Raw genomic sequence first — 26,121 nt, 5'->3', positions numbered from 1 at the left:
CCACCAGTGTGGATCTCCCCTTCAACATTGTTAGAACGCTCATCGTTCCCTTTTCCAGCAATCTATACCACCTTGCAAGCTTGTCCTTGACTTTCTGTCCTAGTTTAACTCCTTTTCTTATTTCTTCGATTCTACCAATATCTTTCTGCCACCATTTAATACTTTCTTCAAGCCACCTCTGCTAGTGTAGCCTTCTATCCTTTATTTCTCCCTTTTCCTTCTGTATTAAGCCAAAACGATTTGCAATAACGTATGACGCTGCATACAGAAGCCTGTTAAGTTTCGTAATCGATAAGTTCTTTCTTATGATGTTGTGAATTACTCTTTGAACTATTTTTACCTCGCTTTTCACCTTCCGCCTATCACTACTCTTCATGCTTGGATTATCTATGATAAACTCGTTTCTAAGAAGAATCTCTCTTAACTTCTGAAGTACTTCTTTTTCTACAGAAGTCAAAGTTCGAACTTCATCACCACTTCTCCATACATCTGCTCCTTTCACTGGCCCTCAGAGTCAATGATCTCATCTGCCTTAGATCCTTCAAACTCCTTCTCATCACTTCCCCAAACCATAGGATTCCATTCCTCCTGTTGCCCGCCTCCCATCATCGCACTTCCGCTCTCTCAGTTCTTTCAATCACTGAAAGTAGGGTGTTATTTTTAATTTGTTTTACCTGGGATATCAAACTCGCGACACTTTTAGCTCCTCCTCTCGATTCCCATTCTTCCTTCACTTTTCGGATATATCCACCAGATTTGGTACTTCCACTTCTTACAAAGCATTCCCACAGTAATCTTCTTTCCTCATCCGTCCATGTTTTTTTGACATTTCCTGTTTCAACTCCCTTCGTGTCTTGGGGCCCTCTCTGGCAATTCTCACTTCCCCTATATTCAGCCACATCCTCAGAATTTCGAACAGTTGTATGATGACGACAGGACCCACCCTATTGACCAGTGGGACACTTACCGGACGTGAGACCATCGCAAGATGTTCTAGCCTCATTCACGTCGTTATTTTCAATATTTTGATTTGACATTCTCCCAAAAGTAGGTTTAGCGAATTTGAGGTTACACCACCACCGATAGTTTTATAGAGACATCATTTCTAGGAGGGTTCCCCACCAAGGTTAAAGATCCCCTACTGACCTTTCTCCTCCACCACCACCACCACTATTACCATTACCACCACCAACAACAATAGAACTAAAATCTACAATGATAATAGTAACACTAATATTGGTAGTAACAGCAAAAATAACAACAACAATAGCAATGACAGCAAAAATAACACCTACAACAGCCTATCCAGAAAAAAAAATTAATAATAAAAACAATACACAATGCACTACACCCAAAGGATGATACTGACTCTATGTAAAAGGGAAAGACAGAGAAATTGGGCTGATTTGTATAGAAGACTGTGTAAATGACAAAGAAAAAGAATTATCAAAGATGCCCCATGGGAAATATTTTTTCTCTTCCTGCTGAACAGTGCGCAAATGAGACCACTGAATGGTTCAAAACTGCAATTGAAGCACATGTTCCCATGCGGAAATTTTATAGCAAGCCCCACTCTCGCCAATGGTTTACTTCAACTTGCGCAACTGCCATTGCTCAAAGGCAGCATGCATACTGCAGATTTAACTGACATAAGTCCAGTTCAAACAGACAGAAGTATATAGAAGCTAGAAGTAACGTTAAGAAAGAAATAGCGACAGAGAATTTACTGAAACCACTAAAAGACGCATCGAAGCACAAAAATTAGGAACTTGTGACTTCTGGAAAATCTACAACAGTGTAGTAAATAATGGGCAATCAACAATTCCCCCGCTAACCAACAATCACAAGGTTGTTTGCTCAGCAACCGACAAGGCTAACATGCTTGCCAGTTGGTTTGCCTCACTCCACACTGAACCCTTTCAACCACCCCCTACCTGACTTTCCTTTGTGGACAGATGCCACGCTAGACGATCTGAAAATCACCCCTGCTCAGGTGCATACTATCATAAAAAACCTTGACACTTCAAAAACATGTGGACTCGATCTCATCCCAGCTGTGCTATTAAAAAAGTACTCAGCCGAAGTAGCTCCAGTTCTCTCCAAACTCTACAACAAATGCCTTAATGAATTTTGCTTTCTGGGCTGTTGGAAACGGCTTCTGTGGTACTAGTATTCAAGAATTTTGGCGAAAGAACTTACCCATTAAATTATCGCCCCATTAGCCTTCTCTCACTTTTTGTCAAAATATTTGAGACCTTAATTAACCAAGCTCTAGTCCATCACCTTACAGATGCTAAACTTCTGACTGATTAATAACATGGATTAAGACAAGCCCGTTCCACAGCAGACATCCTAACTGTAATCTCTGAACGTATATACCATTCACTGGACAAAGCGGGGTAGGGCAGAGGGTAGCTCTAGATATATATAAGGCTTTTGACAGAGTATGGCATGAGGACTTTTCTTTCTTGTTAACTATTATGACATCCGGTCTTCTTGCTTGGATGGGTTTACCATTTGTATATCCATGTTTTATACTGTTTTTGGACTTTAATTTTCAAGTAATGTCGCCGGATTGTGCTTGTACCATTTGTCTGGGTGTTCAAGATCCAGTTGTCTATATAATTCCCAGTGTACTGCCTTCTCCACTTGATAGTGTCTCTTTTTATATTCTTTTTGATCTAGTTTGCTACATTCGCTTATTATATGGTTTATTGTTTTGTCTCTTTGTTCACAGAGTCTGTCTTTGTTGTTTTCTATCCACAGAGTTTGTCTTTCCTGTTGTCTATCCTTGCTTTGATGTGGTTGGTTTTAATTGCGTTATCTTGTGTGGTTGTTATTGGGGATTCAGTTTCTCTATTTAGGTTTCCTTTTTGTAACCATTTCTAAGTGTTTTCGTTAGTCCCATCTTTTGTATACCTTATGAATTGTCCGTTTCTCTGTTTATCTTCTCATTTTTCTTTTCTCATCTTATCGCTTGTCTTTTCTTTTTCTGTCTTGTCTGTTTTTTCAATGGCTCTTGCTGCAGTAATTAGTCTTTCAGTGTTCTGCATTATGTATTTTTCTAATTAAAATTTTTTATTTGTATATTACATTTTCACCCCAAACAACGTACATTACCACTTTGGTGTAGGGGGCTACTATCAGGGGCAACACCTACTGGGGTACTATGTAGGGATTTTGGCAGCAAGATGTCGGTTCACGTTACACTTGAACTTCTGCACGTCAGTAGAGTTGGGGAAGCAGTGACCTGGAATGGAATTCCAAAGTCTAGCGGTTCTGGGGAAGAAACTACTGGAGTAGAAAGATCTTCTACATCTAGGGATCTCTATTGTGTGGGGATGGGATTTGGCTGCCTGTCGCGTTTGTCGAGGGTGTTTATGTTGTGGGGGCACAAGTGCTTGCAGTTCGTCAGAGCATTCACCATTAAAATACTTGTAGAACAGGCAGAGTGATGCAACATTTTATTGATGGGACAAAGGCTGAAGCTAAGATGACAATTCACGGACTATCAGATTGGCGATTCTCTTTTGAACCTTGTTTAGGAGCAAGAGACTAGTAGCAGATGCACCAGCCCAAATCTGACAGCAATACTCCATACATGGGTGAATGGTGGCCTTTCGAGTGTGAGTAGTTTTCTAGCACGGTAGAGAGAGCCTACCTTCTTTGCAGCGGCCCTGGCAATGCTTTCAATGTAATTGTTCCAACTCATGTTTCCTGTGAACGTTAGGCGAAGGAGTTTAAAAGATGTAACCTCAGATAAAGAGTCGTTGGCCATTGTTATGTGTGGTAGAGAAGGTTTCTTGTAAATATTGAAGGAAACAAGTTTAGTCTTGGCAGCATTGAATGTGACCATCCATTTTTGTCCCCATTCCACTACAGATTGAAGGAAACTGGATAATTAACAAGAAGGAAAAACCTGGCAGATCATAGATCTCATTGTCTCAGCAGACCACAGGTTGAACCTCAAGGAAACAGAGACGCAAAGCAAATACATGGAACTGGCCAGAGAACTGAAAGGGATATGGAACATGAAGAAAGTGAAGGCCTTTTGACTATGAATAAAGTGTAGTATCTGTTCCAATATTACACTTTACCTTTTCTGTCCTCGGCTAATGGAGGAGAAATCCTTCATGACTGAGACAATTTTTAGTTTTGTTCTTATCCAGAGTGCCCTTTTGTGAAGAACTGGATTTTCTCCACATTAAAAATCGCATTTGCATCTTACTCTGACCTCGTGGGGAGGCAAGTAAATAGGATCGCCAAAAATCGTAAGAGCACAAAGGACAATCCTGAAAAACTTAAAAAAAAAAAAAAAAGAATGGGAGAAATTCTTTTTTTAAATTCAAACCCTCAAAATCTATGATAATATTTTTATTAGATTATTTGTTAAAAACACTCCAGTTATAAAAAAATAATAAATAAATTTAAAAAATATTTTAAAACCCTAAAAAAAGATTATAACATTTTTATTATGTGTTAAAAACATTCGAATTATGAAAACATTTAAAAAAATATTTTCAAACCCTAAAAAAAATTATAACTATTTTATTATGTGTTAAAAACATTCGAATAATAAATAAATTTAAAAAATATTTTCAAACACCAAAAAGCAATTATAACATTTTATTGTGTTAAAATCATTCGAATTATAAAAACATTAAAAAATATTTTTTAAATATTCCAATTATAAAAATGATAACTGAATTACAAAATATTTTTTCAAGCATTTCAAAAACAATTAACTAGTTTCTTCCCTAAAATTGCTAGACTTTGAAATTCCCTTCCGGGTTCTTGCTTCCCCGACTTTACTGAAATGCAGAAGTTCAAGTGTAATGTAAACAGATATCTTGCTGCTCAACTCCCTACATAGTACCCCGACAAATTATGTCCCAGATAGTAACCTACTGTGCCTTGTTTGGGGTGAAAATGCAATAGATATTATTTTAACGAAAATTGTTAAAAAGTAAACATGAAATTCATTCGTATTATTTGGATTCATCAGACTACTGTTCTCATCTAGAGTGTTATTTTCACAACGTTTCGGTCGATATAACCTCCGACCTTCATCAGGTTTTCTTGTCAAACTCGGGAATCTTTTTTTTTTTTTTTGAACTCGTGACATTTCAAACTGCACCATTTATTTAATCAACAGGGGTACCAAGATTCTGTGGCATATAGAATAGAGTAAATTTGCTTAAATTCAGTTATAAAAGTTACATTCCTGGAGATTAAAGATTCAATCCTCAGTGCTGGTGACCCAAAAATCTTCCGTCAGGCATAGAAGTCCTAAGTAATTCACAATTTTATTTTGAATGTTGCTCACACTGAGGATTAAACCTTCAACTTCCAGAAGAAGATCGGAAGTTACATCGATCAAAACGTTGTGCAGATTCCAGAGTTCGATAGAAAGATTACCAAGTGTGAGGATACATACGAAGAAGATCGGAAGTTACATCAACTGAGACGTTGTGAAAATAACAGTTAAGATGAGAACAGTAGTTCGAACAATCGAAATAATAATCATCTCAAAAATTCAGAAATCAGAAATATTTTTACCTTCCATTTCGAAGGGGCAAAAATTGACATCACCTCCGTCAGCACATATTTTACGATCATCATTGCAGGAGCAATAATTAACCTCTCTCGGTAAAGTAAAGTTTTCCGGTGTTTCAGGACAGACGCCATTGAAGATTGTATCTTTCGGATTTACCCTTCAAATAAAAAATGGACATTTTTAAAACCAGAAAAACAAATATCTAAGAGATTTCAAAAACAGTTAAGAAAATATTATATACATTTTCTTCAGAAAATTTATCAATCTATTATATATATAAAAGTAAACGTGTCTGTGTGTGTGTGTGTCTGCGTGTGTGTCTGTGTACATTTTCCAACGCAATAACTCTGTCAATTTTAAGTCTACAGACTCGAAATTTGATATACAGGGTACTGAGATTTGGGAAAATCTTTGTAATCTGTTTTCGGCCAGAAATTTTGCTGTTAAGGGTCAAAGTTCAACGATTTGACCTTTGAGAACTCTACCAAACTCCTCCGCAAATTTTGGGAGTAAACACTTGAAATTTGAGATGTTACATGATAAAAGGGCTGTCCCCCTTTCATGTAAGTAAAAAAAATAGGGAATTAGTTAAATGTAAATATGAAATAGGATAGTCAAGGATTCGAACTTGCGAAGCTAGATTTGGAATTGAAAATTCCAATCATAAGTTAAAATAAATACAGAATGTTATTGAAGTAAGGAATTGCAATTGTTTAGCTTACATATCTGTATATGGAAAAGGAATGTAATAATGAAATTTGTTTCTGTTAAGGAATTTAATCGTCAATTGAAATTGTAAACATATTTTGTAAAAATGTTATTTGAAAAATAGGTTACTTAACTCTGGGTCATGTCAAGTTTGGCAACGTGACGCATGTCATCCAACGTGCTTTATGAGCATATGTTTAATCATGCAATGACGTGACGAGTTCTCAATATAGGTAGAGTTTTTAGATGCAGTCTGAGAGAAGAGTCGGAGAGAAGCAGAGAAGTTCAGACCGATTCTCCGTTAGAATCAAGACACCCTCTTGAAGTGAGAGGATTTTAGAAATAACCATGTAAAGAAACTTTGAATTCCTCAAGCGAAATCATGGACCGGTGATGAAATAAAGGATGTCATCATCTTTGTGTATCTGCGTCTTCTGTGTTCATCATTACAACGAGAAAGGTAACGTGTTTATATTATATGCACAACTGTCAAAACGTAAATGTCAAACACACTATCTCTCGGTTTATCAAGATATTCTTAAATCTCCTCTCATTGAATTGGTTCTCTTGTAGTAACATGTACACTGTCTATTATATATATACAGAACTCTCTCTCTCTCTCACTCTCTCTTTATATATACCTGTTTATGTCTCCAATATGCTATCTCTTACAACATGAACATCTTAAGACATATGAACACTCAACACATGAACACTCTTAAGAAAATCTCTAGAATAAGTCTCTAAGACTCTAATCTCCCACTAAGACTTTCTAATACTAACATGAAGAACAAAACATAGTCTCAGATTTAATACATCAATAATAACACCCTATGCAACATAGATATAGGTTCCTTGGATACAGATCTAACTTAATAACTTTATTTGAGCCCAAAACAATGAATGTTAAGGGGTCATAATAGGGGTGAAAGTTAAAAAAAATTGACCGCTTTTTTTTGGGGGGGGGGGGCTCAACATACACCTCCAAACACCCGGGCAAAACCGGGCTGAAATGCTAGTAATTTATATTAGTGATGCTCAAAAAACCCTGGCCGTGAATATTGTTCTTCTTAAGTATTCAGTCAACCTGAAATACAAACATCTAAGATATTTCACGAAGAGCTGAGTAAGTATTGTACGCAAATGCAGATTCCATGAACACAGCTTCTTTCCTAGAACTGCTTGCCTATTTAAGACTGTCCTATTGGCCTGCTTCCTGGCCGACTATGCCATAGTGGCCTTCAAGTCTAATGTAAACAAGTTTTTGTTGAACCGGCCCCTTAAATAATCAAATTCCACCGAACTTATATTATTAACAATTACTACACTACCACCTAACATTCATTAACCATTATCCTCGAGTGGCTTTCAGGCCTTCACAAGTGGTGACTCCCTTGTAAAAAAAAAGGTCGTTCCAAAAGTAAAGCCTCCTATTTTTTAATTTAAAATGTTGAAGAACTACAAGGACGGGAGTGGTACCATTAAACCAAATGACCTTTTATGCTCGAAAATTTATTTTCTACATAGTCATCACTATTCTCAATGCATTTTCGCCAGGAATTCAATGACGCATCTCTGCTTTAGACACACGTTTATTACAGGGGTTGCTTTCTTAGAGTCTCACACCGTCAATATCTGCAACAGAGAGATGAGATTTTCAGATCATGAATCTATAAGTTGTCATAATAACAAAAAATGCTGCGTAAAAATTAATTATTGTGTATGGATACAATTTGTTGTTGTTCCTTTTAATATTGCCTACAGCAAACCATCATTTCGTTTTTTTCGTTTTAAAAAGCTAAATTTGCAACGTGATAACTTTTGTGTCTTCCTAGCCCCATCGATAACTTGTTTGCTTACTAAATTATGCAAATTTACACCCAGTACGCAGCATTTTTTCAAATCTTTTTTTACCTACAAAATTTTGCTTTTGGTTTCGCTTCTCCCCCTCCTCGTTGCCACAATTTATTTTATTAAAATATCATATTCAAGCGAATTTTATGACCGGGCAACGCCCCCCTCCCCCCACCGCTGTCACATTTGTCAGTATATAATAAAGGTAATTTCTAGGAGGCAGTATAATGTAAATGATATATATGAATTGAAGCAAAGTAAGATTTTTAGTGTTTTTTTAATTATTTTATTAGTTGCATCAGGGTGTTTCATAGGCAGTTCAGTACAACATGGTATTTAGTGAAGAAAATTTTGAAACCTTAATTAAAACATGCACAGAAAAAACATTGCCAATGAGAACTATTCGGCATAAAATAAGATGAATTTGACATTAAGTTTTTTGTTTTTAATTTCTTTCAAATACATTGTTGGTCTTTAATTTTATTATTAGTGTCAGTCATTATTAATATTTTAAATTTGATTTTTTTTCCCTGCTATGTATATTTTATAGGCTTTTTAGTTCATATTTTTAATTTTTATTTATCTACTAGCAGACCGCCCAGTGTTGTCCAGTCGTAACATATGCATAAATATTATATTTTAATTCATACAGAAACTGAGACATGTGCATGTGAGCATCATGTTTTTTTTTCTAAACAGTTCACTTCTTGAAAATAAAAAGAGAAATTACTTGAGCTGAGATCGAAATCAAAACCTTCAGACAGTGAGTCAAGTACGAAAACTATTATTGACACGCTCTTTAAAAATGTTTTAAAACCTACTTATTTTTACCATGATGTTTTTTTTTTTTTTTACACAGTGATCACCACTTATCAAGGCCCGAAGCCACTCAGGGATAAGGGTTATTGCAAGTACATTACGTTAGTGTGGAGATTTGATGAAGTGTTTAATTAAGGTGGCGGTTCATTAGGAATTTGTTAACGTTGGACTTCCAAGTTGTAGTCCGGTGGGAAGCAGGCAGACGGAACAGAATTCCACAGGCGTGCAGTTCTAAGAAAGAAGCTTTGTTTTTGGAATCCGCGTTTTGATTTAGGCACAGATATAGAGTGGGGAAAATTTTTCACAGTGGATTCAGCTAGACGGGTGTTTTTCGTGAAAGATTGGCGAGGGGGGACCAGAGATTGGAGTTCAGACGAGCACCTGCCATGGAAATAACGATAAAAAAATGTGAATGATTCGTGCATGCGCAGTCGTAATACAGTTCGCAAACAGATAAAAATCCAATGGCTCCCAACTACCAATTTGTCAATTTTGTTCGCTTAGCAGCCCTTTTTTCCAAATGAAAGCCGATTAAAAAATTTTCCACATGTCTGAATATCCTATATACCAAACCAGGTCTATATGTCAAAAATTCGTGGAGTATATAGTTGGAGAAGTGTCCTCACACACGCACATTTTTACTTTTATAGATATATAGATAGATTTGTCTGTTCTTGCATTCGATTACAATTGAATTATTTAAATATTTTTAAGGCAAGGGAAATAAGTCCTTTGAGAGTGGCTTCCTGTGTTTGTTAGATCCATAGTTTAAGGTTTAGGTTTACTATTTTTTTAAATGTCGGGGATAATTTCAATATTATTCATTTATTAGTTTAGTCATTGGATTATTTCATCTTTCTATTTATTTCATTAAGATCCACTGAACAGATTTGATGATTTAAAATTATAAGATACAATAAGACCAGTTCATCATTGTTGAACTGAGTTCTACAAGATGTATTTTACCATATTATATAAAATGGAGTCATGATTCTAAGCTTAGTTTGCACTCAGTTTGATATGATCTTTTAAATCCATCGATACCCCTTCTTCATGCCATGGCATCAATTTTTGGACACGATAACTGAAAACATTTGCAAACATCATGAAGGTGTGAGTTCGTAATAAATGTAATAATGTGTGTCTTAAAAACAAGCTCAAACTTTATGACCTTAAAAGAAGATTAAATGTGGTCTATATATAAGGGGATGTATCAAAACAGAAGACCTCGGTGGTATGATTATCTTGAAACAATTAATAAGAGTTCTTAGCCTATTAGATGTAGAACAATTGAGTTAGTAAGGACATGTAGCAGAGCAAGCTCAAGGAAACCATAGGAGTAAGTGATAAAGAAGTTTTTGAGAGTAAAATGGAGGCATAAAGATCTGGCTAATGATAGGTTAGTTTTGGAATCAGTTTTTAAAAGACGTCCAACACATGCCATCATGTAAAACAGGCATTAAACCGAATAATGATGTACTCACAGCCATGATAGAGCGAAAGGAGCTGGTCTGAGTTCTCTCCCTTTATAAATGATCCCTCCTCTCTTTATATAATCGTTCAGAGGATTGTTGTCATAAGTCCCGCACAAGCCTGGGAAAAAAATTATGGGATAAATAAAATTCAATACAATATGTCTTCTTTCGAATAAAAAAAAACAAATAGTATTTAATTAATTTTTTTTTAACCATTTTTCTCATGAGTATTGATGCATGGACTATTCAATAAATAATTTGGTTATTATAAAAGGAAAACACATTTTCGAAAATGTTCTTCCATAAATCTAATTAAAGTAAATGAAGCAAAATAGTTTTCCTAGTTAAAATATAGTTTGGTTATTTATTGAATCATTGAATATTTGCGGTTTATTTAATGTCAAATTCGATTAGTTTGGTTGGTAGTTTGGATGCTTCAAGTTCTTAATATTTTCAAATATTTATTTTTGGCGTAAATTTCGGTTTTGTTCCATGGCATTTCAAATTTTCCTAAGTTTTCCAATGTTGAATGAAGTCGTTTTAGTAAAAATTTATACTTATAAATATTTATATAAATAGTTTGGAATTAATAAATTCTTTATAACCCATTGATGAATCATTAACAGGTACTATCATTTCAAATCAGCATGGGCGTGGGAGTATTGGTATCTAAGGTAGACTCAACACTCACCAAATTATCCAAATTTGGACATAAAAACCTGATATTATAAGATTATTCCCAGAATAGAGTGATATGTAAATCGATTTTTAATTTGAAGTAAGTTTTTCATTTCAAGCTGAGCGTCAATTTGGTTAAACTTCTCGAGTTTGAAATTGGACATTTACTTATATTTTTCAATGAAAAGTGTGATTATGTAATTCATATTTCTTACAGATTATTATCTAGAGTTGCTCTCCAAGATTTATTTTCTTGTACGGAGAAATGATTGGGGATTTGCTAATAAACTAATCAGGTTGCAAAGCACATTCATTTCTATAGAAGAACTTCTGCTTCTTTGGGAATAAGAGAGACAACCCTGAGGCAACAAGAAAAGACGTCCCCTATCTCTCTATCTCCTGTTTCTTTCCACTGGACTCTCAAGTATAAATTGATTGTCTTTGCCTGATAATAACTGCTGAGAGACTTTCTGGGTCTCAGAAAGCTTTCTACTTTTCATTTCTTTCACTTGTCCAACGTTCTTCCAACTACACTAAACGGTGAAGGTAGTTAAATACCTCATCTAATTGTTGTTATAAAAAATGGGTTGGTTCTTCAGTTCCATGCGACAGTTTGTGCCATTTTTTTACAGGTCATAAGACATACCTGATTTATCCAACCCAATCCCTAATTATAGATTTTTATGTCTTTTTAGCTTTATTTTCAGAGGGCAATCTGTTTCTTCATTGTATTCCTTCCTACATTGGCACCGGATAGAATAAATACAGTTTTCGGTTTGTTCTCCTTTGTATTATTTATCGTATTTAAATACAGTGAAAACATAACCATAAATGAAAACCATTAGATAACCGAAGTTAAGCAACATTGACTAAAATGGGTGACTATTTGGGAATTCAAGATGATTTATGTGCTCTCTATTTATCTTGGCATTGTTTCCAGTCGTCCTGAACTTCTCCTTGCCACTGGACTCAAGCATTCAGGAGTGTCATGACATGAAAAGTGCGGTTAACGCGGCACTTAATTGAATACAGTTTATTTGCACCAAGGAGTGCAAAGGGGTCAACAAGGTTACCGATAACATATCAAACCCATGATTTCTGTTGACAGAGCGTGCATTTATGTTACGAGACATGTCAGTGATTGTATTTTGGGGTGAGCTGATTCACGGAAATTACCACCCCAACAGATATACCCTGATATAAATAGAAACGCACATGGAGATTTTTGTTAGTCAGTTAAAGGTTGAGTTCGAGTTTCGAGTCTGACAAACAGTCGTCAGATTCAGCACTCTTGGAGCAATGAGGGGCAGCTATGTATGGAAGATAAATAAGTAGAGAAATTCTCACCCTCTTTCTAAGGATAGGTAGAGAACAGGGGTGCCATTCGACCTAATTGTCCAGAGAATGATCCTTGCGTTGCTGTTATGAGTTTTTGTTCTAGACGAGGCGACACGGTCAAGAGATGTGACGAAAATATAAAAAGGTACGTTTCTGTTTTTATTTTATGAATTTCCCCAAAAGGCTGAAATGCCGTAACTATGAATATTGATTCAAAATAAACAGACACCGTTCTTCCCTTCTCTCTCTTCCCCATAGAGACGTAACTGGAGGAGAGGTGTAGTTGGGGATTGCGCAACCCTTGCCTCTCATTACACAGGTAGATACCCTTACAAAAAAGGGGAAATGAAAGAAAAAGGGAGGTGGAAAGGTGGAGTGCTGTTTTTGGTTGTTTTTGCGTTTCAGATATAAATATATCTATCATATATTATCATTTAAGTATGGCAACTGCTAAAGAAATATCAGAATTCTTTAGTTTCAGCGAATTTATAAGGTGAACTTAGTCAACGTCAAATCATTGCAAACCTCGAAATTCCACATTTCACGTTTAACCGAGTGATTGTATAATTGATGATGGAGGCCTTTGTTTAGTCTCGAGAAACAATGGATACCCCCCTGTAAGGACTGCTGCATGTGAAATTATGAAGCAAGGATTATGCAATCTCCAACCACACCTCTCCTGAATTGATACTGCTTGAGTCCAGTAGTAAAAAGCGGTCCATGACGACTGGAAACAATGCCGAGATAAGCCGAGAGGACATACATCACAATGAATTCTAAAATGGTCATCCATTTTAGTACTGACCAGGCTCAATATTGCTTAACTTAGGTAATCTAACGGGAACCAGTGTGTCAACGTGATTACGCTATACATAATTGATCAGCTATTATCTTGCCCTTCAATCAAAAGCAGTTTTCATTATTAATTTCTTTCTTCATGTCTGTTTATAAAGCCGGACTTACCCAACGTATTGCCATAGTCGGCTGCAGATGCTTTAATCCACACATTAAGGTAATGATAATTTTTAAGTATTGTGGGTCTGATGATAACGAGAGTTCCAGTCGGTAAAAATACCTGAAAAGATGAAAAATGGATGATTATATTATACATATATACACACATATACATATATATACACACACACATATGATGATTGCAACGTCTTATCAGACGAGTGCTACTCCCTCAGACACTGTAAGTTCATGAGCCCGAAAATGACATATAGTCCTGCCGGCGAATTCACACGCTCAAGCAGACATGACACTAAAGACGGTCATTGTTATACATACATATATATACACGCACGCACCCATACATATGTACACATATCACACACATATATACATGCGTACATACACAATACTCACACCTACATATACATACACACACATGCAAACATAAACAAGACGGTCATTGGTATACATACATATAAATATATACATGCATACATACATATCTATAAGCATACGCTCATATATACCCATATACATACACAATGCATAATATACAAACATACATATACATACCCACATGCATGCGTACACATATACATGCATATACATCCACATATACACACATATAAAAATACATACACACATATACTTACACATACACATACGTACACCTATGCATATATATATACATACACTTACCTACATATACATACGCATACATATATATGCATTCATATGCATACATGCAGAGGCGACATGACTTAGAGCTTGAAGTATAAACTTAACCTTTTTTAGGATAGTCCATTTGATTGAGAAGGGGGTTTTGTTAGAATTAATTTTTTTTTAATTAAAGTGGTTAGGGAAGTTCCTTGGTTATTATTAGAATTTTGGTTGTTAAAAGAAGTGTGGTTTGGTATTCTTTTGTTAATAAATCTTGAAATAGCGCCGACATATGTATGCACTTTATTAACAGCTCGAGGTCTGAAATTAATATTAATTTGCTGATTTGTACTGGGGAAATAGTCTGCCGTGTTAATTGTATAAATTTACTGGCTGTGGTGTTTTATCATAGAACGGAAGACAGAGCAAACACCTCTTTACTAGACTTTACCGAACTAATTTCACAGCCAATAGCAAATAGTAAAGTGCAGGTAGCAGCAGTAAACGCAAGAGCTGTTAGTAACGAAATGTTGAAGAAGAAAAAAAACTCAGCTCTTTTAAAAAGGAAAAGGAACGTGTGCAAAATCACGTTCCATAGACATTTTTACTTTAATGGAAATATAACACTGGCATACTTCAAAAGGTATAAAGCATCAACTTTCAGTGTTTTGAGCCTGTAATCCGTAACATCTAACCAGAACTTTTTCAAATAAAGTACCTTGGAACTTTCTTGACGAAAACAATTTCGCTTTGCTTATTAGTACAATTATAACATTTCATATGTTATACAAACAGTTTGCACACACACTTTTGCACATGCTGGTTTTCGAGAGTGACAAAAAAAATCAACAAAACAAAGTCTTTTTACATACATGCGCGGTTGCTGGTCTTCCATTCTTTTGATCGTTAGTTTTCCACATGTGGGCTGTGATCCCCCTTGTGGCTGTTAATCTTCTGTTTATCTCAAGACGGAAACACAATGGAGATTTGCTGGTCTTCATAGGTTTTATTTAGAGAGAGGTTGTTCACGAAATGGAGGGAGATTAATATCTAATTCTAATTACTTGCTTTTTTTAGTCTTAAGGATTGCGATGCATGGGCAGAGTCTCGAGGCAAGCTTTATTTAGATTTCTACATTGTCAAGAACATCTCCTTTGTACCACTCCTAACTATCGCCTAGCTAGAACCTCTGTTCTCTCCCTCGAACACGTGACACCATTTCCCTGTCATATCATTCGACATCTTCATTTTTATAGCGTTTTGTTTGGGTAGCTAACCTTTGACCAGTCGCACCGCCTTCAGTTGGTATATTTCTGTTAGCCACCAGGTTATCCTGACATGTAATAATATAACCCTCACCAGAATTCATACTAGTTAACATAATCGCTACTTACTGGCATAGGGCCCCCATATAAACTAACACCTCCAGTCTGTAGTGAAATGTGAAGTAAATGGATCGTAGCATTCACTGCTGTCACCATTCGCATACCATACATGTAGTATTGTGCCATATACAAGCTGGTGCATCGCTCTTAGACAGGGTCTAAAAATAAGTCACGAATCTAATATGCCCATGGCTATCAACCAGACTCCAACCTCTGTTCCATCGCTGAAATATTGCATGTCCGTGTCTGTTTTACAAGTATTTTAGTGGAACTCTTTACCTTAAAAATTAGGATCATTAGAGAAAGATGTTTTTGGTACATTTGTAGTTTAAAACCCTCTTCTTTTTTCTTTTTTTTTAAGAAAAACTTGGTGAAAAAAAGAAACGAAACAACAACAAAAATTATTTTAGAATGAAGATCTTTTTCATATATAAATCTAACATTAATGATCCAGATTTCCGGACCATTTTATCGTTGTACCTATTTACAATGCCTCCCAACGGGACAGAGTTAGACACCAGGGTCGTTTTTTAACGTGGAGAAAAGGTACAAAAATAAAAATTGTCTCAGTCGTGAAGGGTTGCTCCTCCACCGAAGGAGAACAAGAAATGGAAGTGCAGCATCTGAAGAACAGATGGTATTTATTTGCTCCCCCACCGAGCAAATTAGGCACAAGGCCGATTTTTAATGTGAGGAGTGAAGGGAGGGGAAGGGGAAAAGGGGACCAGCTCCCGAGAGGTGGGAAATGGGAGCTGGTTAAAGGTCAGGCATGTGGGGTTGCCCCCACATCTGGTCTTTGCTAGTCATAGCTAGTCATAGCTTGCAGCATCTGAAGAACAGATACTACACTTTGATCTTGGCCAAAATGATCGTTGTAGTGCTATCAGCAAAAATACTTTACCACTAACTCTAAATGTCTGGAAGTTAGATTCAGGATTAGGAATGTTCCAAAAAATAATTTTTTGCTAAGAAAGAATATTTTCAAAAAATAAATTATTAGGAAGGATGAACTGCAGCTATATCACCATAAATTTGATCGAAAGTGTTCTTTTCTTATGATTTTTTGTCGTTCTGAAATAGTTTATATTAGGTACAAAATTGACTTAACATTAGTAAGAGGAGACAATACAATATCAAAAATAACCAAAACGAAATTGCTCCAGCCAAGAAAGTTTACTAACACAAATGAAACTACTCAAGAAGTTGCAAAGATGTCATTGGATTCTACTAAATTTATTTCCTAAATTGTATTAAAAAAATAAAAATAAATACAGAATGAATAGTTGCTCTTACCTGAGTCTTTTTGCCATAGTTTTGGCTATAGATTTTTAATCCAGGTGTTATATGACCATAACGATACATTTTCATGGTAATAGGCTGGTGTGTGTCATAAGCTGTTCGATTATGACCACATTTGTCCACGATTAGAACATCATCAAAGGCTTTAATAGCTACGGCACAGTTGCAGGAAGCATGGCCTCTACAGGAACGGTAAAACGCTCGAACCTAGAGAGTGGAATCAAAAACACAGTTAGTACTGATGTAGCAAAATGTTTAAAAGCCCTTTTGAGGAAGTTAGGGCTTCCAACATTTAAAAACCTAATACCCGACCTTCCTTCTGATGAAGACAAGTATAATTTAAAATATATTATTAAAAACATCGTGACGTCAGAGCGTATAGTCAATCAGAGTAAATTTACCTTGAGTTGACACTTTATTGACAAAATACAAAGGCAGCCGAGTGGAAAAGGTCAGATCAATGTTGGCTGACACTAGATTCTCAAAAAGTTAATCTTCAGAACAATCTGTTGAAAATTTCATAATAAAACATGTACTCTCTCTCTCTCTCTCTCTTTCTATCTATCTATCGTTATTCTTCAAGAGGGAACATTTTTAATACAGTTGAAATCGGGACTCGGTTCCGAGCAGTTAAAAGTTGGACTCCATTTGAGTCGGTCATAAAGCGTTGGAATTTGGCAGTTGCATAAACTTGGGACTGGTCTTTATTGGCAACGGACGGGTTGTGTCTGTTCAATGTTTCAAGTTTTAAAATGCTCTTTCAATACTAATAGAAATTTATATCTTTATAAAAAGATGTTTTTTTTAAATTTTATGCAGCATTACATTCCAACACTAAAGGTCACAGCAGAACAGTCCCTGTTAGTAATGACGCGAAAAACTCGCAGGAAATCCGTCAAGCAGAGTTAACAGACGTTATAAATGAAAGGAATGTGCCGATCATTTTATCATGTTTTATATTCGGGCAGCTGATTGCCGTGCCAGGGCGTAACAACCCTTTCAAAGACGTCCGCACGGCTTGTACAAACTATGAGGTACCTTAAGTTTGCAGACCTTTTTGTACAGGCATTAAAAATTGTCGTAGACTCTTGAAAATTCAGTATGCTATTGTTATAGATCTTATGATATGACTGACCAATTTTTATAATTTCAAGTCCAAATGAACAGCTACAGCAGGAATTGGAATACACCATACTAAAGCCTAATTGTCACAGCTGATGAATTTCAAAAATGCAATCTGGACGTGAGGTCACGTTAGAAGAACGATATGCAATAAAATTTTGTTTTAAACTTGGAAAAAATGCTACATAAACGTATGGAATGCTTCAGACTGATTTTGGACCATCTTGCATGAATCGAGCATCAGGTTTTCAGAGATTCAAGGAAAGCAGAGTGCCCGTGAGGAATGATGAGAGATGTAGGAAGGGTAAGGAAGTCAAAACACAGAGTTGATTGTGATATATAATCTATCCCGGGTTGCGCCAGCATGTTGGAAATTGTGATTTTACTGGTAGGTTGGTTAGTCCAAAAAAGTTCAAAAGTTTAACAAACATTGTAGCTAGAGTTGACGGTGTCACCTGAGATGTCATTCGGTTCGTGTGGAAGAAAGTGTGGAAAGAAATATAGAGCGTGAAAGGAAATGCTTCCGATTGACCAGTGATGGGAAGAATCGCATCCCCAAGATAAAAGAAAAAAGTATGAGGATTTTATCGCAATATATACACACACACTAGATGTGCTACCTCACTGACTACAGCATGGTCGCCTTCAAGTCTAATGTGAACAAATACTTGATCCGCCATCTTAGATAATCAAATCATCTTAAGTAATCTTCTGCCTATTCAAACCATTGTATTCAGATTTTTTGTGGCGGCCATTTTCGTCAAACTGACGACATTAATTCTCGAGTGAAAACAAGGCCTTGATAAGTGCGAAACATTAGTGAAAACCGACTCTCTTGATTGCTACTACAGGAGATAAGATCATATGTAACAAAGAACAACGACCGCCTCCAAATATCTTCACAGAATTATATCAAATGACTTTGAGAACTGTTATTCGGATGAAAATATAAGCAATTAAGTCCTGCAAATCCCAACTAATTTTAACAACAGATTTTTTTTTTTTTTTTACATGGAGTTCACCACTTATCAAGGCCCAATGGCCACTCAGGGATAAGGGTTATTGTGTGTACAGTAATCAAAGGGATAGTGTAGCAATAGTATTGGAGAATTGGTAAGGTGTCATTACTTAGGGGGTGGGCGGTTCATCAGGAATTTGTTTGTGTTGGACTTGAAGACATTCAGGTTTAAGGGAAACAGGCAAGCGGAACAGAGTTCCACAGGCGTGCAGTTCTAAGAAAGAAGCTTTGTTCATGGTATCTACGTTTTGATTTGGGCACAGATAATGCGTGGGGAAAATTATTGACGGTGGTTTCAGCTAGTCGGGTGTTTTTTGAGAAAGATTGGCGAGGGGGGACCAGAGAATGGAGCTCAGACGAGCACCTGCCATGGAAATAACGATAGAACAATGACAGGCTCGCTACGTCTCTTCTGTGGGAAAGAGGTTGCAGGGTAGAGAAAAGGGCATCCCCCACTAAGCCACGGAGTCTATTTTGTACTCTGTCAAGGCAGGATAGGCTGTTTTTAGCAGCCCCTGCCCAGATATGGCAGCAGTACTCCATCTTTGGACGTACTTGGCTTTTATATAGATAGAGAATTGCATCATTAGTGAGATATCTTCTGGAGCGGTAGAAGGATCCCAGCGACCTTGGCCACAGACTTGATGTATGTGTTCCATTTAAGATCGGGTGTAAAGGTCAAACCCAGGAGCTTATCAAATCCTGGGGCCTCCCTTAGACGAGAGCCATCCATTTCAATTGATGCCAGATGGGGATCAGAGCGTTTATGATGTAGAGATAGGAGCTTGGTCTTAGATGCATTAAAGGTAACCAGCCACCTCTTTCCCCACTGTACCACGCGCTCAAGATCAGAGGAGAGAGAATCAGAGAGAACATCATCATTTACAGCCTTTGATGTGTTGCCATAGATGGTCGTGTCATCAGCATAGATGTCAACAAAAGATTTTAGTATGTGTTTTGGGAGATCATTGATGTAGACCAGGAAGAGAGTTGGGCCCAGTATGGACCCCTGAGGGACTCCAGCATTAATACTGTGGGCCTCTGATTTCTGCCCATCAACCACTACTCTTATAAGCCTATCAGATCTTTCATTCCTTCGCTCTTCCCCTTTTTTTTTACATGAATATGTTATATTCCAATTTCAAAATTCATTTTGTGTTCTTTTTTCTTGTCGTGGTCAAATATATATCTTCCATCCTGTATATTTCTAAAACTACATACCTAATTGAACAAAATAACAATAAATCAGAGCGATCAACGTCGGACACGTTATATAAAAATTGCAGCAGCCTGACACATGTAAAAATATGAATAACAATAGGTCGTTTAAGGAATATACTCAAACACCGAGTTAGTCAATGTATACACGATTAAAATAAGTGTATTAATTCAAAGGTATATAAAAATTTAGAATCTTGAAATTTAGTTTTCAAATTAAAACTTAACTTACCTCTAAACCCAATGTTTTGTGTTTATAGAGTATAAATTCGCCCTCGAAAAAATTGTTGAAGAAACTGAAAGTAACAAACGTGAATTAAGTGGAATATTTTAATTTTATTGAATCGTAATAAGTCTACATTCTGTAAGCTAAGGGTATGTAGATGTACACCGTCTAAGTATACAAAAACGTGAGTATTATGTAAGTAAACAAGAATAAAATATTGTTCAAATAAAGACAAAAATCTATATTTTCAGCAAGAACACGCCATCTTATATTATCTAAACAAAGAATGCCAATTTTGAGTAAAGTTTATCTTCAGTTCAGCAAATAATTAGAAAGTCTGCATTATGTAAGAAAGCAATACTTAAGTTTACATTTTTTATTAACAGAATATTGTGATTTAAAAGATGTAAAATGCGATACACTGCTGCCAAAAACTCTGCTATCAAAACTCAGCTCCAAATCTCGATGCTCTACTCAACACGACGCACTGCTGACAACACTTGCTACTCTGGCATCCGAATCCAAAATCAACCCTGTCTCTGAAAAATCAGGTGAAAGTATCGTATTTTCATGTTGAGTGATAATATTGCAATCATATAAAGAGAAAAGGCGGACATTTTTTTTCTTCATTCGTTTTGTCTACACGGAATACAGACTGCACACAAACAGGTTTGCACTAATTTTTAACTTCTTAATTACAAAAGAACAACTTATTTTGGCTTTGTTAGCTTTTTAGACCATAAATATGAAAGTCTATATTATGTATAAGAACAACACTAAAATCTGTGGTAGATTAGAAATGTGTGAGACAAACAGTCATAAGCAAGTTACTAGCTGGTATAAGCCACCCCTTTTTCTTTCTGTCTTACCCTTTCTTTATCTTTCTTTTTCATTCTTTATCCTGAAAGAAGGAGTCATCAATGAAGTCAGTTTCTTTAAACTGCAATAGGGAGTCGGATTTTTACATAAAGATGTGAACCCACATTTTTCAACCAGTGAAAATGATTCTGGCTTGCTTTAAATTCCAAAGGTAACAAACCTTCGTCAAATTATCAAACCTTATAAAAATAGTGACATTGTCAAAGAAATCAGTTCTTTCGGTTGACACCTCAGCATCAACAACACCCATCCAAGAAAGATCGACTAGATTATGTCAAACTGAAATTCCTTTAAGCCCGTTGCCTTCTTAACCACCCAGAAGCTAAACTCACCCCCCTCTCCATCACCCTCTCTCTCTCTCTCACACACACACACACAACTTCGAAACGAGCTTTCTAATAGTTGTGCTTATTCTTATCCAAGGACTTTACACCTTGTCACCAGTATTTCAAATTATATTTTACATCTCTATAAAATTGTTGGTTAAACCTATTTCTTGTTTCTTAATTTTTGAGATGAGGAGTGATAATTCATGTTATTTGAATTATTCGGACTATTATTCTCCTCTTGAGTGTTATTTTCACAACATTTCGGTTGGTGTAACCTCCGATCTGTTTCAGTTGTATCTTGTTCAAGAATTTGCACAGAATTTCGAACAGAAGCCTTTATTTAATCCATGCGAGTAAGGCCTAAGTAATTCACAATTATACAATTGTGAATTGCTTTGGACTTACTATTTTGAGTATTACCTCCACTGGGGATTGAACCTTCAACCTTCAGAAGATTGTAACTTACAACTGAATTTTACCAACAACTTTATCCACTAAACCACGGGTCTTTGCTTTTATTCACAAAATCTTGTAATAAAATTTAACACTTGGTAAATGGTGACACATTCATGTTTTTATTTTTTTCATTCGTCAATTTAGTTACATTTATATTCATTGTTAACGTTGTTCATGGCATTTTTCAAAGACGTTACTGTTGTCAAAATACACTATATGAATGCAAGAGCAGCTCTAAAGATCTACATTATTTAAACAAAGTATGTGAAACTCTACATACTTAAAGAGAATTAAAGTGTACATTATTTAGCAAGCAATGCTAAAGTTTACATCAATTTATACAAAAAACACGGAAGTCTATTTTATATTAACAAAGTCTATAAAGATCTACACATAACTCTGAAAACTCTGCATTATTTAAGCAAATACTTATCTTATATACAGAGTAGATCAGCATATTCACAGTTTCCTTGAAACAAATTTTTTTTAATACAAGACATACTGAAATATAAATAAGGTTTCCATTCTAATATGTTCTTAAAACGTTTTTTAACCGATTTTTGCAATTTTGTATGTAATCTGATAGATATTTTATTTGAGAATGGCTTAATTATCAATGAATTGGTGTGATCTTAATTCGTACACTATTGGGAACTAGTCTCCCTGCTCCCATCGCATGTAATCAGATTTTATTTAATAAGATATATATTTTTGTATGCACCGATTCTTCTTTTTAACTCAAGCATTTTGACTGATTTTTAAGCATAAATTTGATTAATCACATTAAATTATTATTTTTACTTGTGCAAAATATAACGATTTGGTTCAATTAATAATTGATTTCTTATGGGATTGATTTCCAGAGGTTGAACCGGCTTCCTCTGAAGAAGGAATTGTCAAGGAAATATTAAATTCACAGACTGTCCCCAGTCGCCTGAAACATTTACTGCATTTTTGGTCAGGAAGCCAGTATCTGGTAGCACGTGATTCCCTGACAGTTATTATCATTCTAGGTCAAAGTGGACTTGTGAGCAATGGTAACTAAGCGGCAACTCCGCATTCCCCACAAGCCCCAAATGAGGCCTCACCACTGGATGTCTTTTCAAATCATACCCGGGACTACATGAAGTTCTACAAACTCATTGTATTTTGCAATCCCATCAGAATTACAAGATGCATCATTAAGAATTAGCAATGCAATAATTACTTTGATGCCGTGAATCTGAATCACAATACATTATTCACATAAACATTTAGCTTGAGTGTTTTATGACATTTCAAATTTTTCAGGATTTCTGGCTGAAACATAAAATATAATTAACAAGTAGATTTATTTCATGCAGCGTGTCTTGGCCAAGAATAGCCTGGCGGTGGCCATCCCTCTTCAAACTCCGAGCACATGCAGCACTTGGTATTATCAAATGGTCACCCATTTTAGTATTGGCCGGGCTAAACGTCGTTTAGCTTCAGTGATCTAACGAGAACTGGCGTGTCAATGTGATTATGGCATATTCCAATATAATAATTGATCATTTCTATTGTCCTGATCGTTTGGGTAACAAGGTTCAAATGACAAAGAAACACGTAAGTGGAAAAAGAACAATTGGGATTAAATAAAGTGTTCAGTTCAAAATTTTGTGCAGGTTCTGAAATATAACAGGAAGGTTTCTAAAAATTCGAAAAGATGCGTCTGAAGAATTGACACGTTAAGAACCAACTAAAGGTAGGAATAGTGGTCAAAATAATCCAAATTTTCATATTCTTTCTTTGTGAATTTCACACAATAATGATATTACCTTCCGTCGAATGTTGTGATGTGTGGGTCGTTCATTGACATACAAATTGATGGAGCGTCTCGGTCAATTATGGAAAACTGGAAATAAAGAAATTGTATCAGACAAAAGTTTTGTTACTAGTGCAGTTTACAAGCTGAAATTATGAGGTTATTATTTAGAAGCGCATTCTCTTAAGATTGTTAACTCCTTTCACCTAACTAATTAATAAACAAAAGATATCGTAAAACTGAATTAAGCTTGAAAATCCTAGTTTTAAAAAATGGCACGGTGAGCCATAAACTACTGCAATAAAAAAGGTTTTTATTTAGTTCGAAATATCAAAAGAAAAAGAATTAGCAATTATTTGATAAGGAATTTCCATTTAGAGTGAAATAATCAATCGAATTCAACTTTTTGAACTTTTTCACCAAAACATCCGTTTTTCTTCATAGCGTGTAGTGAATTATTTCTATGATCCTCCATTTTTAATTTTTAGAGAGTTTGGCGTGAAATATTTCTCCTAGAGTTATATATCTTTTTAAAAAATACACAAAAAATAATTGACTATGAAGAAACAGTTAATCAAGTCTGTTGCCAAGATCGCTGGAAAAATGGTAGGATCCTTCTACCGCTCCAGAAGATATCTCACCCCTGATGCAATTCTCTATCTGTATAAAAGCCAAGTACATCCAAGGATGGAGTACTACTCTTTACAAAGTACTACCGACCTGGAAAGCAGCTTTTTCTCACCCTTTGTCAGAAAAATCATTCATTAGAAATGAGGACTAAAAGACAAAAAAGGAGAAGCGAGAGGTACTGGAGCTGCCGATAACACATCCACATGCATTATCTACTCTCCATTGAGAAAAAAAAAAATTTTAAATAAAAAATAAAATAAAATAAAATAAAATAAAAGGGGAGAAGGACTTATTAATATCTACTTATCATAAGTCCGTGGCCCCATTCCTGGCTTAGGATAGTACTTGAAGATAGTCTCCCCTCCCATGTTAATGCATGGATACTTTTTGCCATTATCTAGGTCGAGCTGAGATGTTAAACCGTTCCAGTTCCACCCCATAATAAGTATGCTATAATGAAACTTTTATCAAATTGAAAAAGTCTGGGTTTTTTTTAACTCGTTTAAAAAGCTGGTTAAAAAGTAATACCTTTAACTAGAAGTAATGCATACTTTAGAAGAAGAAAAAAAGCCGCGTGTTTTTGAGTTGAGATAATATGCAAATATAATTTGGGAAATGTTCAATTTCATGGGAGACTTTTTTTTCTCGTTTTAAATATAAGAAAAAAGATTGGTTAATAATAGTGTTTATGACAAAAAAGATTTAGGAGAAAGATAAGAAAACAAGACAAATATTCAGGATTAAAGTCAAACCTGTGATAAGGAAAAGAGAAAAAAAATAAAAAATAAAAAAGTAAACATGTTAGTGTTTTTAGATTAGTAGGCGGCAAAAGTTACGAGCAGAAAAGTTTCTTAGCTTTTGGGACCGTAGAGTTCGACTTAGCTTGGAGTCGATAGCTTAAAATAACTTTTATTGACTATGGTAAATTTATTTCTTGTATATTTATACTATTATATATATAACATTTTCTCTTTGTAAGGAAACATCATTTTGTTGATCACTCTTGGCTACGAATGGAAACAAAGTTTATATTAAAAAAATATATTTTCGCGAAAATTATCTTTACTTTCATCATATTTTGCTTAGGGTAAAACTTTTGAGTATCAAAACCTATCTCTTTACAACCCCTCCTTTCATAACCTATTGTACTTTCATCAATCACAGTCCATTTTCTGTAGGCTGTTTTTGAACCTTGTCAACGATGTGTACTTCTGTTAGTATAATATAAAGCTGAACGTCTGTGTGTGTGTGTCTGGTCACGAATAGGCTCCTATATGGTTGACTATTATAGAAACTGATTACATATAATGATAGAAGATGTATCGAGACACAGGAATGCGTATGTTTGATCTGGTATAATGATGATTCATTAAAATTGTGGGATCTGCGTACGCACCTTGTCCACAAAGTATGGAAATAAAAAATTAAAAAAAAAAACGTTTATAAGTGTTTTTGATATAGATATACATAAGAATACTTTGATGAGTATGTTTTAACTTAAATAGGGAGGGTATAATAAAATTGTTGGGTCTGAGTTCGCGCCTGGCCTCCATAGAATGGAAATAGGCACAAACTTTAATAAAAACTTTTCATATCTATCTGCATAAGTATACTTTGATAATTATGTTTCAGTTTGAAGAAATATGGTATAATAAAATTATGGGGTGTTCGTTCGCGCCTAACCTCTACAGAATGGAAATATGTCACAAAGTTTAACAAGGTTTTTTAATATA

The 26,121-nt window shown here is 35.5% G+C and overlaps 1 protein-coding gene across 1 annotated transcript in view; it reads right to left on the bottom strand.

Annotated features, from left to right (window-relative positions):
- LOC145284083 (uncharacterized) overlaps window positions 1-26,121 on the bottom strand; it is a 361,761-nt gene that overhangs the window by 167,164 nt on the left and 168,476 nt on the right. Inside the window, exons 25-30 of the mRNA XM_080133150.1 lie at window positions 23,772-23,848; window positions 20,318-20,381; window positions 16,722-16,934; window positions 13,393-13,504; window positions 10,423-10,531; window positions 5,560-5,714 (exon numbers count right to left, since the gene is read on the bottom strand). Coding sequence (XP_079989276.1) covers window positions 5,560-5,714; window positions 10,423-10,531; window positions 13,393-13,504; window positions 16,722-16,934; window positions 20,318-20,381; window positions 23,772-23,848 — 730 coding nt within the window. The remainder of the gene's footprint in view (window positions 1-5,559; window positions 5,715-10,422; window positions 10,532-13,392; window positions 13,505-16,721; window positions 16,935-20,317; window positions 20,382-23,771; window positions 23,849-26,121) is intronic.

This window comes from Euprymna scolopes, chromosome 8 (genome assembly GCF_053919585.1).
Source record: "Euprymna scolopes isolate OS-2025 chromosome 8, ASM5391958v1, whole genome shotgun sequence".
NCBI lineage: Eukaryota > Metazoa > Mollusca > Cephalopoda > Sepiida > Sepiolidae > Euprymna > Euprymna scolopes.
The sequence above is the reverse complement of the archived record's forward strand: the minus strand, read 5'-3'. Positions and strand labels throughout refer to the sequence as shown.